The 15,427-nt window shown below is 36.8% G+C and overlaps 1 protein-coding gene across 1 annotated transcript; it reads left to right on the forward strand.

The window, feature by feature from the left end:
- The first annotated feature begins 1,481 nt into the window (after window positions 1-1,481).
- Window positions 1,482-13,870, forward strand: LOC127636916 (hsp90 co-chaperone Cdc37-like 1). Its single transcript, XM_052117717.1, has 8 exons — window positions 1,482-1,738; window positions 3,108-3,377; window positions 7,163-7,259; window positions 7,353-7,468; window positions 7,828-7,950; window positions 8,335-8,508; window positions 10,226-10,297; window positions 10,844-13,870. Exons 1-8 carry the CDS (start codon window positions 1,661-1,663, stop codon window positions 10,961-10,963), a joined length of 1,050 nt encoding a protein of 349 aa, XP_051973677.1. The 5' UTR covers window positions 1,482-1,660; the 3' UTR covers window positions 10,964-13,870.
- The last annotated feature ends 1,557 nt before the right edge of the window (window positions 13,871-15,427 follow it).

The raw sequence follows: 15,427 nt of genomic DNA on the forward strand, positions 1-15,427 counted from the left end.
ACACACACACACACACACACACACACATTTCTCAATACACACATACAAAACACTCTCGCACAATTTTAGCTGCATAATTTATTCAACTGACCTGCAGTGCTCTATAATACAGAAAATAGGGGAAAAGCATGTATTTTCTCCTTATGCTAAACTTGAGAAAAATGGCACCATCGGGAGGGAAATATTAAAAATGTAAATTTTGAAGCCAGGGCTCTGGAATGAAAGCAGAATATCATAGAATTCATGATATTATGCTTTAAAGGCACTGGGATCGAATATTGCCGTTTTAATGGGGACATTTTTGTCCTTAAGGTCCTAAGTGTAACTATTTTGTATGCGCAGTGTTTTATAGATGCTTTATAGGAACTGAGGTTGAAATATCAAAATCGAAACCATATTAAATGGTATCAAAACTATATTAGGCTAACAGATAGTAACATCAGGCTTGATTAATAGCTACAGAATACTGAATGCTGATGTTTATAAACCTACATTTGTATATTTTTAAATAAATACAAATTAAAGAATACATTATTTATAACAAGTTTATTTCTTTTCTACCTCATTATTAATCCACATTTAACAATATTCCATGTAATAATTGGTATAATAGATATTCTTTGTTATATCCAATAGAGTTATTAAAGTCAAATCAAACAAATTTCAGAAAATTCCCAGCTGACATTTTTTTATTTTGTTAATAATTTATTTGAAGAACGATAAAGATAAATTATGATGAAAGCCAAAATATTAAATGTAATTTATTAATATATACTAAGTAATCTGTTATTTGTAGAGGGGGTCAAAATGGTGAATTCACCTATCACTTATGAATTTAGAGCAAAACTATGGATTACATTTTTTTTTTTTAAAAAGGTAACAACTTCATTATTTTATTTTTACACAGAGATACATAAGCATATTACTTCAGCAACCCTTGTTGCATTATATAGTGTGAGTCCAAAATTTGGAAAATTTAGTTTTTGTGTGAATAACTTCAAAAGTATTACAGATATCTTAATATTCTTTCCGGGTCTTAGAACAAACTTTCCTTTTAAACATGGCCTTAAATATGAAGATACAGGAAGGAAAGTTTGTTTATCTAAAAGGATATTAAGATATATTTAATACACACACTACATCTTAGCTATTATTATTATTACTGTTTTGTTTTTATTTATTTATTTTATAAACTCAGGGGTGCTGAAGTCAACTGGTTTTTAGTAATCGACCTACCTATCTCGGTTTAAAAATAAAATTAAGATGCAGCCAACTTTCTAAGGTTATATTTGACCAATAGTGTTGCTCCAAAATCATTGTTGTACTTTTCTATTTAATTGATGCATGATGAAAGACAAAAAATTAAATGTCATTTATCAATATTCACTGGTGTAAAAAAAAAAAAAGAAAAGAAAGAAAAAAGAAGAACCCCAACTTAAAACGCTGTGTCATGTGATTTGTGTCCAGTGTATCACGTGACGAGTGAGTGCGTCGGAAGTTGTCATAAGCAGCTGAAACGAGCTGCAGATCAGGACAGTTGATGTTAAAACCTGAAAATAACCCTCTATGCTTGCGGTGACGAATTGCTGTCTGTCGGACCAAACGCTATATAAACACCTTAACCCGGAGAGAAGCTTCAAGACAGAGTTTAAGTAGCGGGATGGAGGGGTTTGAAGGCGGCTTGTTTCACACTGAACAGGACCTAAATGAAAACATGATCTGCACACACCCACACGAGGTACCTGAGAAAGTTAACTACAGTTTTATTTATACCGCAATGCCTTCATTAAGGAACAGTGTTTTAACTTGAAAGAGTGGTTAAATGCGTTTAAAGGCACCATTCCCTCGTTAGGGCGCGTTAGCCAGATACACTAGCTCACCGCAACATAAACAGGATGAACAAAAGCAAAGCTGTGTTTCAAAAACTACTGAGCTGCCTACCTCGACAGCTAATTTGGGCCTCATTTAGGCGCATCTGGCTGCCCACAAATGATGTCTAGGCAGGCAGACACAGCTGACAGTCATTGTGGGGTATAAGGGGTTTTGTCAGGATCTTTGATATGAGATCATGAACTATTGTTAAATGTCTCATGTTGACAAGCATGTTCTGACAGCTGGAGATAATGAGTGCTTTGATATTATTAGATACATGGAATTCCACTGACACGTTCATGCATCACCGAGTATTCATCGGTTTTATTATTATTTATGTTAGTTGTCGCAGTATTAACTGCGTTGCTTTAAAGGGATTCTTTTTTATTTTATGTATGTTCCTTAAGGTTCTTTTAAAATATGAAAGTTTTTGCTCACAAAAAAAAAAAGTCATATTTGTAAAACATGATGATTTCCCTCTCTCATTCTGACCCTCTGTAAGAAACAGTTGGTTTTGGTGCTGCCTCTCCTTTAAGACAGGACAGTAAACGCCCACTGTTATGATTGGCTCTTGACTGACCTGCTCTCTCTCATTGCCATCTCATTGCTCCCCGCTAGTGGGCGGGGCTACAGAAGTGACAAGGTAAAGTAGGTGTTGTTGTGGAAGCGGTCGGATGCTAATTTCTACCACAGTGACATCACAATGTGGAGGAATTAGAGAATGAGTTGTTTTGGCAGCTTGGTTCCAACAAATGCTTGTTTTGCAGTGAGAAGGAAGTTTTGAGTTCTGAAAATTACTGTATGTTTTTATAGCACAGTGACCTCTTAAATGTCAAAATATCAAGGGAAATTGTATTCCTCATGTCATAACCCCTTTATTATAAGTCATAGGCTTAATTTTCCTTATGCTAAATAAAATTTAGTATTTTTTGGTATTGATTTTGGGTACTATATGACTAGGAAATTTTCCTAAAAATCCACCCTAGCAATCTTTGTATAATATATTTAAATCCTTAGCCTGCAATTATAACCCACTGGAAAGGTAATGGAAAAGTAAAAAATTGTGGAAATCCAGAAACATGTGTAATATGACTATCACGGTGGACTGGTTACAAAAATGAAGCATCATTTTTTGCCCAGACTAGAAATATATGAAAATTAGTTTCATATACAGACTGAAATATTTTTTTTTTCTAAGACATTGTGACTGATTCTGTCTCTGTGGCCCATCACAGTCCAGTGCGGAGAGTATGGAGTCTCTGTGCCAGCATCAGCAGCACTGTGTGAAGGCCTCAATCAGGTCACAGTGGCAGCTGGCAGAGGCACAGAACCAGCTGTGTGGTCTGGAGCTTCACAGCTCGGAGTCTGTAGAGCAGGAGCATGCTCGAGCCCTCGCCTCCTCCACTGAACTCTCTCAGACCGAAAAGGAGTGGAGGCATAAAGAGAGCATGCTGGGAAGGAGCCCAAAGCTGTGTCCAGATGCCAGCCGAGATGTGTTCAACAAGGTATTTTTCACTCTTCCGTATTCCTTTCTTGTGAGATTTCAGAAGATTTAAAAGCTCAATACTTGTCATTCAGTGTTTGTGTATGTCATAGTCATTTATGCATTGTGTACAATCCAATAGCTTCAGTGTTAGTGTTATCTCAGCACTTAAATCTCACTTGAATATCAGCTCTGAACCTAAAAATAAAACGGCAGCATTGTTTTTTTTTTTGGGAGGTAGTTATTTAGCAGACACTTCTATCCAAAGCCACTCACAATACACTTATTGGGTTTAGGGTCTTAAACAAGGGCACTAATTCTAACCATGTATGACTAGGGTCAAAGAGCAAATCTGTTTTATCGATATATCTGTGCCAATAGTAGCTTTTTGGAACTATTGTTTATCCGCAAAAATCAAAGCCAGTTGTTACAGGTAGTTTTTTTTATTTATTCCTTCATAAGGTTATAAGAAAATTAGCACTCTGAAGAGGTATATGTTAATCTTAAAGGGATAGTTCACCCAAAAATGAAAATTCAGTAATTGTTTACTTACCCTGTTTGTTATAACCCCCGTATGACTTTCTTTTTCTTAACACAAAGGGAGAAACTGTGAAAAAAATAAATGATAATTGTGCTCTGTGATGTCAAACAATGACAGTTTATGGTGACCACCTCTTCAAGTTTCAAAAGGATGCAAAAATATAATTCTGAAGTCTAATAAATTATTGTATGCTTCTCATGTCTTGTTCTGAAGGAACATGATAAGGTTTGGTGAGAAAAAAAACTGAAATTGTATGTATTATTAAGTGAAGCGCTTGATCGACCATTGCTGTCCTGTGCGCATTCATGAGAGTGCACGAGAGCAGCAGTTACACGGCGTCCACTCACGAGGTGGGGTGTTCCAGCGAGAAACCACTTTGCTTTGCTTAAACTGGACCATAAGTGATTTTAACAACAGAAAACACAACACAGCTGCACACAAACCAGAGAACAGAACTTACAAAACTGTCTGAAGAGTTTGTAGTGAAAGAATAGAAGCATTTCTAAGCGAAGCCTTATTTAATCAATCAAACTGAGAGAACAGAGGAGGCTGAAGGTCAGCCACACATACACCCAAATGCTACAGTCAGAAATAGAGTACAGGAGACTGAAGTGTTTTGGAGGTTTTGCTTACCGAAGGTGAACCGAAGAAGCGGAGGGAGCGGGAATGTCTGTCACCTCTTCTAAATTGTAAACCGTGTGTGTGTGTGTGTGTTTGTAACAGACCTCCGCATGAAGAGAGTAAGATCTCTGCAAAAACAATCAATCGGTGTAACATTCTCGGCCAAAATCAAGTCGTTTTTAACCGGCAAGTGAGATGCTGGCTTCAATATAATGTTATGAGAAAGATTTTGGACCAAATAAAACCAATAAAAACCAGACAGAGATATATCCTGCTTAGGACAAAATATAGAAATGCATATCCTGCTTAGGACAAAATATAGAAATGCATATCCTGCTTAGGACAAAATATAGAAATGCATCCTTGACCTTTTTTTAGATAAACAACAAGTTTTCACTTGAATGCCCCATCTCGCAAGCAGAGGCAGCATAACTGCTGCTCTCGTGCACTCTCATGAATGTGCACAGGACACCAATGGTCGGTCAAGAGTTTCACTTAATAATACTTTCAAATTCAGTTTTTTTTCTCACCAAACCTTATCATATTCCTTCAGAACAAGTCATGAGTTCTGAATTAAACTTTTGCATCCTTTATGAAGCTTAAAGTGGTGGTCACCATAAACTGCCATTGTATGACATCACTGAGCACAAAAGGTTTTCACAATTTCTCCCTTTGTGTTAAGAAAAAGAAAGTAATACGGGGTTATAACAACACAAGGGTGAGTAAACAATGACAGAATTTTTTTAATGTTCTTAACTCTCATTAAATACATTTCAAATTAATGATGACACTTGTTGCAATTTAGCTGAAGCAGCCTCTGCTTTAGTTTTACATACTCATCATATTCTTCGCTGTGTCGAGCTTTAAGGTGAGTAATTACAAAATATAAAGTCAGCTGTGTTAAAAGTTTTAACAGTAGTTCTACCTCGTGAAGTTTTAGCAGTGCGAAGCTTACAAATTGCAACTGCTATCATTGTCACCCAATTCTAAGTAATTCCACACAAGAGACTTTTTCTCTCACACAGAGCACAAGTTGACTGACAAGTTTTCTGCCCCATTTTGACCGTAAATAATCGTAAAAAAAAAATGTCTTCCCAATTTGTAATGGCCAATTCCCAATGCGCTCTAAAGGGGCTTTTCTACTGCACGGTATGACTCGACTCAGCTCGGTTTTTTGGGGATTTACACTGGATAGAACCTGGTACCTGATACGTTTTTAGTACCACTTCATTCAAGCTTCCAAGCGAAGCGAGCCGATACTGCAGATCACAGATCACTGATTGGTCAGGGAGAATCATAACTACCAGCATCACTGGATTTCCGACACGAGACATCAACCCTCTAGTTTTAAAGTTAGCAACAGCGAAAGCAGTATCATTTGTTCACGCGACTTTCGAATTGTGAAAAAAGAAATGACTGTGCGCAAAACCACACCGTGGTCAATAAACGAGGTGCAGACGGTCCACTCGTTAGCGATGAGCCAAACAATAAAGTCTCAGGAAGTGTATCAGCTGTTGCCCGCACTGCAACCAGCAGACCTACCAACAGAGTAGGGAAAAGTAAAAACATAAATAAAAGTGACTTCAAAACTATGAAGGAAAAGTGAAAGTGGTTCGACCAAATGGACGCTATCTAAACCAGCGAACAGTGGGAGGGAGATTGCCCTGGACTGGCGTTGATCCACGATGGAGGATGGTATGTTTTGTTATGTTAACTCTAAACGCTGCTTGAAAGCTTTACTTTATTTATTTGACCAGCTACTGGAAGCTTGCTTCTAAAGCAACCAGGCCAATTTAACGGTTACACTTGTGTAAAATCAGCATGCAACAACTGCTTTATGCAGCACAATGAGCTAGTAGCTAACAGCTAGCGGTCGTGTTATTGTTTTGGTCAGTTTGTGTCGTGTGTAGGATGATGTCACGGCAGCTGAGGCGGCGCAGTTATGACGAACCGCTTATAATCCCACCCACGTTGAGGTGGCACTAAACTGCAGTGGAAATGCAAGCTCAGAAAAGTAAAGCGAGTAGAGTTGAGGCAAGTCGAACCATAACGTGCAGTGGAAAAGTGCCATAAGTCCTCATGGTGGCATAGTGACTCGCCTCAATCCGGGTGGCGGAGGACGAATCTCGGTTGCGTCTGCTTCTGAGACAGTCAATCCACGCATCTTATCGTGTGACTTGTTGAGCGTGTTACCGCGGAGACATGGCAAGTGTGGAGGCTTCACGCTATTCTCCGCGGCATCCACGCACAACTCCCCATGCCCCCCACCGAGAACGTGAACCAAATTATAGGTTACCCCTTGTAACTCTACCCTCCGTAGCAACCGGGCCAATTTGGTTGCTTTGGAGACCTGGCTGGAGTCACTCAGCATGCCCTGGATTCGAACTTGTGACTCCAGGGGTGGTAGTCAGTGTCTTAATTTGCTGAGCTACCCAGGCCTCCTTCATGGACTGCTTTTAGACAGTCGGCTGAATGCCCGATTTGAAAATAATTGCTTTGAATGGCCGATACCAATGTTTTACTGAAGTTTGGTCGATACATCAATCATCTCTAGTTTTTTATGGCCTTTTTGTTTATTTAGAGAGTTTTGTGTAAATGTGCAAATTACTTGGGCTACCTATTTTTATTGTTTTTATTTTTCCCAGAGTATCATAAACATTTCACAGTTTTGGCCTAATGAAACGGAAAATGATAAAAGCTTAACCTTCGTCCACCGTAACGAAGAGCTCTTGAAACATTTAGGTAAGTGTTGATAATTTCTTGTTTGTGACTATTTCTATTGGTTTAACCCCATGATTGATAGGTTGTCATATGATCTGTCTTGCGATTGGATAGGCATGTTGAGGAGGTGGGATGATAGTCAGCGCTTTCTATCGGAGTACCACCATCTCATCTGCGAAGAAACAGCCAATTACTTGATCCTGTGGTGCTTCAGACTACAGGCAGAGCAAGTGAGTTCTCTCTCTCTCTCTCTCTATCTTAAATGGCATACTACTTACACTTTTCATACTATTTGTGTTGTTTGTAGAATGTATACTATGTACAGTATGCACATTTTCTGTGCTCACGGAAGTATGTTGACTTGGAAGTGTTATTTCTGCACCACTAGCATCACCAAACATAATTGCAAAAATAATCCGTTTTCAAACAGATGAATTCTTGATTCGACACTACCTCTCACCCAGGTTCGCATATGCATATATAGCTAAATTAATAAATGAATTTGTGTTTCAGACATTCTAATGGCTGCTTCTATTATTAAGGGACACTTATTTACATGTTTGTTATGTATTGTCTGGATGTTTTGCAGAAAGAGGCCTTAATGGAGCAGGTGGCTCATCAGGCAGTCGTCATGCAGTTTATCCTGGAGATGGCTCGAAATGCTCAACAGGATCCACGAGGCTGCTTCCGTCAGTTCTTTCAGAAAGCCAAAGTGAGAGACCATTCATTACAGCAGAATCGGCTGAATCACCACTTCGGCACATATCACCTTTAACGTGTGATGAGCACCTCCATAATATATGATGTTACAAGTTACTGTGATTTAGTCATAAAGGTGCATGAACAAAGTCATTTGCAAAGAATAGTCAAGTCAATGTCAATGAGGCAATGTGAGTGTTATGCAATAATGTCAGTGGCCACTAGAGAGAGACATGATGTAACCGACAGCCTGTGGCAAGGAAAAAGAGCAAGCAGAAATCAGGTGGATTTTCTCTGGTGTCATTTTCAGAGCTCATTCTGAAATATTCCTGTAGAAAAAATCAGAAGTTAATTTTAACATATTTTAAACAAAATCTAAACTTTTTTTTTTTTTAAGGCAGGGCAAGAGGGATACTTGGACGTCTTTCACACAGAACTCGAGGCCTTTAAACAGAGAGTAAAGGAGTACACTATGAAATCTAATGGAGAAATCTCAAAGGAGACAACACACCAAAATACACCGGCAGGCTGTCGACTCGACCCCAAAGAGGTCCTGGATTCTTTGCCACCGGTAGGCATCGCACAAAATCATTGAATGTTCTGGGCTACCCAGCACAACACAACCAAATTCGAAACCAAGCAACTGATAAAATGTTTTGCCTCTGGTTAGGAGCAGAAAAAAAGCTATTAAAGTTATAAATAAATTGTAGATAACGATACCAATAATATTCAATAAATGGTTTCATATAGTCATCAATTGAAATAAGTCAGTTTTATTTGTATAGCGCTTTTGAAAACACACATTGTTACAAAGCAACTTTACAGAAAGTTATACAGTAACAAAACAATTATGCTGTAATGTCATTTTAAATGCGTTTTTATTAGTTTTTTTAAATGAATAACGCAAATGAAAAATGCCTTAAGTGAGCAAGCCAAAGGCGATTATGGCAAGGAACACTCCATAAATCTAATATAAGTAATCTAAAAATATATTAATTAATGTAGATTGTAGACAAGTAATAAAGTTCATTAGCTTACTGTAGGCCCTTTATGTTTGCCAAGCAACTATGTTTTAGGTTCAATACAAGTAAAGTACAGTCTACAGCATTTGTGGAATGTTGATTACCACAAAAAATAATTGACATCCCATTTGATAAAAAAGGACGAGTAAAAATATTTTTTTATTGTAATCGGTATTATGCCACAAGCTTTCGAGCGAGCTGAATTTGTATTAAAACTGGAAAATTTCTTTAATATAGAGAATTTTATCACATGTGCATGGCTATTTTGCGATTTGCTTTGAATGTTGTTTATCTAATCAGAAGTTAAAGCTGAAACTATCCATTTTATAAACTCCGATTAAGATGGAGTAGATGAAGTTTATTGCTTAATCATGTTGTGCTTGGTTATGACAGTGTTACTAGGGATGGGTATTTTCGAGTCATTTCGTAGTAGAGTACCCTAACCCACAAACATTTTTTACTTGATTACTCGTAAATTAAAATGCAAGTTAAAAATAACAAGTATGACACGGACGTGAAATGTATCATTTGTTTATTCACATGTTACCAAGAATGGTTTTCAAAATAAGATGACTTCAACAAATTGTCCTTTTCTTTAGGGAAAATTTTTTATGAAAAATATGCATTAATAAAAATAGAAAATAAAGGATTTAAAAATAACAGTAAAAAACCTTTTCACTCACCCAGAGCTTATATAGAAACTAATACTGATGGCATTAGGATTACGCACACAAAAAGTCTACATAAATAGTATTTTTATCATTTTACATATAATTATTCAGAAAACAAGTGTTACGTTTTTATAAAATGTGCTCTGTTGGTGTTCAGAGATTTAATGCACATGCAAACTTACTGGTATGATAAGCTTCCGAGTTTCTCGTACCGCTTCGCCTTTTCTTTCCACCATAAATGCAGATCCTCGTCTGATGTTTTGCATGACTCCAACAAGAACCAAATATCACTTGGCCAAAATGATTATACCATTGTATCTTCTCACATCCAACACCTCAACAACACATCAACAGTGGACTAAAATGTACCTGCAAGATTTGGTGAGCGATTGAAGGGGAAAGTACAGTATTCAGCACTGGTCATGGCAGGCAAATGTGCAAAGGAAAATCTGTTGAGTAGAGCAGTAAGAGTACTCGAATACCTGTGCATATCCCTAAGTTAAAATATTTGTATCAACTTGTATAAGCATGTGTATACTAATGAAGCTAGCTAATTACAATCTCTGAACTCATTATATAAACACTGAATTTGCAGGAGCTTAAAACATGCATCCAGATGCAAGATATGCAGATTCTTCAGAGTTTCCTGAGCACCATGAACCCACAGGTAACACAGATGCATTGTGCTCACAACATCAGTACATGTCAACTTGCTCTCCCACTCATACATCCATAAGGTCTAACTTGCAGCTTTAGGGAAGTATTGTGGCATGCGTCAGGGTCATTTAGGGGTGAAATGCATTGCACATTCCTCAGTTGTTTTGAGGTTTTTTTAATGGGAAGGAGTGAGCTAACTTCCTCCACCATTTTTTACATGATCCTATCTCACGGAGAGCACATACTCTGAACCTGACCTTCACAGACAGTCTGCTAAGCCAATGAGAGACAGGAAGGATTACATAACAGCCATAATCTTTAAGAGCGGCGCATTAATCAGTATACGGGGTGAACTATAATCCCTAAAGTTTTGCATGTAAATGAATGTGCCGATTATACTGAATGCTTCAGTTAATGTGGAAAATGCCGATTAATGGATGTGCAGATACTTATAAAAAAAACCTCCAGAATAGATCCAGTATCACGCAAAAATAAACGTTTTTAGTTTCTAATTTTCTGTTGCTCTCTCTCTCTCTCACATACACATATATTACAGGTGGCAGAATATCATGTGAAGCGTTGCTTGGAAGCTGGACTTTGGACAAATACACCCAGGGCCTCTAAAGAGGAGAGTTCAGAAACGGATGAGTGGAGAATGATGGAAATCTCGCAGTGAAGAGACACTCCCAATCAGTCCATGAAACTTCAGTTGGAAAACAGATTTGGGTCAGAGGACAGGAAGACAAAGGGCTCTGCTCAAAGACTTTTGTTTAATCCGTGCCTGAATGTGTGCTGCACTTTATTTTTGTTTAAAAGAGAAAGTATTTTAAAAAAAGGACAAGGAACTGTATTTTGGGGCACTTCTATTTTTGTGCACAATTTTTGTTACATTTAAGTTGAGAAAAAATATTTCTGTTTTAACAGTTTAGGAAAGTGATACACGCTCTAAGCAGAAGTTTTATTATACTTTTGGTTAGTTTTGGTTTTCAATCTCTAGGATCACTGATATTTGAGAAGTGTTCTCCCGTGAAGAGTGTAAACCTATTCTTTGATCAAATGGCAGTTTTTATATTCCACCTTTTGGATTGTGATCAACAACGTCCACTAAACATTCAACTCGAGCTGCTATCTGGAAATTGTTGCATGTGTCACACGCATTGACGCAGTAGATTAATAGGCTAAGGACACTAAAGCGAAGGAGGACCACCCAATTTGCTCTCATTCTCTGAGAAGTATTTGTACGAATTTTGCGCTGTTCCCAGGATTCGAAAAGGACGCAATATTTAAAGGAAAGGTTCTCCCCAAAAATGAATATTCTGTCATTTACTCCCCTCATATCATTCCAAACGTGCATGACTTTCTTTCTTGGAACTATTCTAAATGCTTTAAAGCCGTATTAAAGCTTTGTGTGAGGAACAGACTGAAATGTTGAAATTTAAGTCGTTATTTACTGAAAATCTTCCTCTGTCGCTGCTCTCAAACCTCATTTGCACTTCCGCATATTCAAACTTTGCATGTCAAGATACGTCACGCCAGGTTTGACGGCAGTGATGCCAAATGTCAGTGGTTTTTGTAGGTCTCGTAACCGAATACATAGCAGCAAGTTTTTAAATAATGTGCCAATACAATTTCAGAGGGGACAAATAATTTTTTTATTTTGGTCTGTGGCTATTGTATGACTTTGAACTCATTTTTGACTCCTCTATTATAGCATTTTAGGATGGTTTTTGTGTAATTTTTATGGAAAAGCAGAGTGAACGGTTTTAAAATATATTTTCATTTTGCATTCTATGGTAGAAGTTATGTGGGTTTGGGACGATTTGAGGGCAAGTAATTGATGACAGAAATTTCCCTTTTAGGTTAACTATTTCTAATTAAAGGAATATTCTGGGTTCAATACAAGTTAAGCTCTATCAACAGCATCTGTGGCATAATGTTAATTTCCAAAAAATTATTTCTACTCATCCCTCCTTTAAAAAAGCAAAAATCAAAGTTACAGTGAGGCACTTACAATGAAAGTCAATGGGACCAATGGAGGGTTTTAAGACCGGAAATGTTATTAAATGTAATTTTTTATAAAAGCACTTACATTTAATTCTTCTTTTAAAATGTGTGTATTGTTTGAGCTGTAAAGTTGTTTAAATCTTCGTTTTAGGGTTTGTTGGACATTGTCATGTCAACGAAGTTGTAAAATTGGATATAACGTTAGTAAGAGATTTTATCACACTAAAATCATGTTGGCATGCATATTGTTTGTCTTGTGGCAATACTTTTTAAACCGTAGGTGTTTTACAGATTGGCTCCATTCACTTCCATTGTAAACACAGGTTTTTGCTTTTTGTTTTTAAAGAAAAGTAGTGATGAAGTAGAAATGGACTTTTGTGATTATCTGCATTATGCCACAAATGCTGAACCGGAACGTTTCTTTTGGTTACACTGAAAGAGACTGAATACACATTCACTAGATCAAACTGTAAACTGAATACTCAAGGCTGTTGAGGTTTAAGATAATAGAGATACATGGTGTTGATCTGTTTTCTGGTCTATATTAATATCACCTTTCATTTTAAGAATACAATTTTAAGAAATGCCATTTTGCCTCGCTATTATTTTGGGCCAGTAACACATTGAATTCCGTTGATTGCAATAATTGTATTGAAACCTCCAGTTGCGTAACTCATTGAGCCAGTTTACATTGCCTGTTTCTGCACACAGAGCATATACAACAAACTCAAATTATGTAACTGTAAATTATGGGTTGATAATATTGTGAAAGTCTTTGCAATCCAAACAATATCCTAAACTGATTAAACCTTTAGAACAACTGTTTGAATTGATTTATTTACTGTACACTTAAAATAAATGAGAATTTCAGGCGTTCACATGTTAATGTAATTCTAGAGGTGAAGGTGAACCGATTTGACTCACTGGCCATAATGGAGGACTTGAGTTTGAGATTCGACCCGGCCTCCTTGTACCCCTTGAATGAAGAATTGGAGGAGTGAGGTAAGCAGCAGTTTATATACTGTATGTTTACTTAAAGAGAGAGTTCACCCAAAATGAAAATTCTGTCACCATTTACTCACCCTCATGCCATCCCAGATGTGTATGATTTTCTTCTGCTGAACACAAAGCTTTTTTAGAAGAATAGTTCAGCTCATTGTACGTCCAAACAATGCAATTGAATGGTGACCAACATTTTGAAGCTCCAAAAGCACATAAAGGCAGCACAAAAGTAATCCATTCAACATTTAACACTCCAGTGGTTCAATCTATATCTTCTGAAGCAAATATGATATGTGTGGGTGAGAAACAGATAAGCACTTTTACAGCCCAAATGACTGAATTTGCTGTGGCTTCTCTCAAATTTTGCGATGCAATTTGCAGCATTTTTTGGGGTTGTTTTGCAGTTAAAATTCACAAATCATCATTATATACCTTTTGTAATTGTGTTAGTTACATTGTAAATACATGTCATATTTTAGTGCACAATAACTGAATATGCAGTTAACAAGATTAGAAAAAAGATGTACACCCATAAATAGACTACCATTCATTTAGGTCAGGAGTGGGGAACGTCAGGCCTCAGGGCTGTATAAGGCCCACGAGGCTATTTGAGAAATAATTTGAAAAGGAAAAAATGGCCTTGATTCAATTCCAATATTTTTTTTAAATGATAACACCAGTGGCGAATTCTTCAGGGCCAGCAAAGCCTCATGCTGGCCTAACATAGCAAATAAATTAATATTTTTCATCCTTTCTTTCTCAATCACCTTTTTGCCTATGTATTTTTAATCGCTTTCCACTCTTCATTAATCTACAAACAAATACAGAAAGAAAAAATGTTTGTCCTGTCAGAATTTATTCCTTGATGCTTACAAGCGTAGTGTGACAACTGTTTCACAAATCGCATGCCTGAAGCAGCACGTGAGTTTGAGCTCCACCCCCTCAGGCCTTCAGAATTTCTACAGAATCCCTCAACAGTGCAAATGAACCAGAGCCATATAAAGGAGAGTTGCTTGATCGTCACGTGATTCATGTAGACTTCAGATAGTTCCAGAAAGTGCTTTTGCGGTCATTCCAAACTGTTAGCGTAGAGTGACAGAACTGCGATTTCTGGTAATTAGTAGTCAATAAATGCATTTATTTTATATATTTATGTAACACACCGACATATGTATGTAGCATGAGTATGTTGTTACAGCGATGTTGTTTTTTTAAAGATCAAATCAGCTAATATTTGAGGATTAGTGTTTGCTTACCGTTATTTGCCTCAACTTATTTCAGGCTAGGGTTTCTGTTGCCTTTTTATGTTACCTCATGTTCATTGTTTTCACTAATCTCATGGTAACTAATGTCATATTTATGACTTTTCAGATAGTACAGAGACAGGCTGGTGACAGGTGATTTCCAGCTCGCACCGCACAATGGGTCAATGAACTATTAACAGCAGCAGTTACGTAAATGTAAAATTTAGTGAAATGAAGCTTATTGTTTACAATTCTTACAATTCTATATATAGTAATATAATTATTTATGTATTATAAATATTATATATCTAATGTATAATTCTTACAATACTTATTCAGATACACAATATATTCAGCTTTAAAACAACTTAAGCATACATAAACTGCCGTTCAAAAGTAATGAGGCTGAAAATTCAGCTTGGCATCACAGGAGTAAATTACATTTTAAAATACATTAAAATAGAAAACAGTTATTTTAAATTGTAATAATATATTATGATATTACTTTTTTTGTATTTTTATTCAAATAAATGCAATAACTATTTACAGCAATTCATGAATACATTTCTAATAAATTAAATAGCATGCCAAGCATTTTGCCATCCTTTCTTTCATGTTGTCATTGCATAGTCTTCACCATGGTTTGCTGTGCTGCATGGGGATGCTCCAATCGCTCAGAGAAAGGTGTGCGAATGTATGGCTTCCCCACTCCATGGAGAGGAGAAAAAAATTGTTGGCTCAAGTCAGCAGGAGCAATCTAAATATAAATTAAAATTACAACAACAAAAAAATGTGTGAGATATTTGCAAAGATTTTACAATTAATAGGGTGTTCGTTACTAACTTTATCCAGCTCCAATCCTTGCCTAATCTGTTAGTTATCCGATAACA

Source organism: Xyrauchen texanus, chromosome 44 (assembly GCF_025860055.1).
Source record: "Xyrauchen texanus isolate HMW12.3.18 chromosome 44, RBS_HiC_50CHRs, whole genome shotgun sequence".
NCBI lineage: Eukaryota > Metazoa > Chordata > Actinopteri > Cypriniformes > Catostomidae > Xyrauchen > Xyrauchen texanus.

Coding starts and splice junctions, on each gene's coding strand:
- LOC127636916 (XM_052117717.1), top strand. CDS start 1,661: ATGGAGGGGTTTGAAGGCGGCTTGTTTCACACTGAACAGGACCTAAAT. Junction 1,739..3,107: donor TCTGCACACACCCACACGAG/GTACCTGAGAAA, acceptor GGCCCATCACAG/TCCAGTGCGGAGAGTATGGA. Junction 10,298..10,843: donor TGAGCACCATGAACCCACAG/GTAACACAGATG, acceptor CATATATTACAG/GTGGCAGAATATCATGTGAA.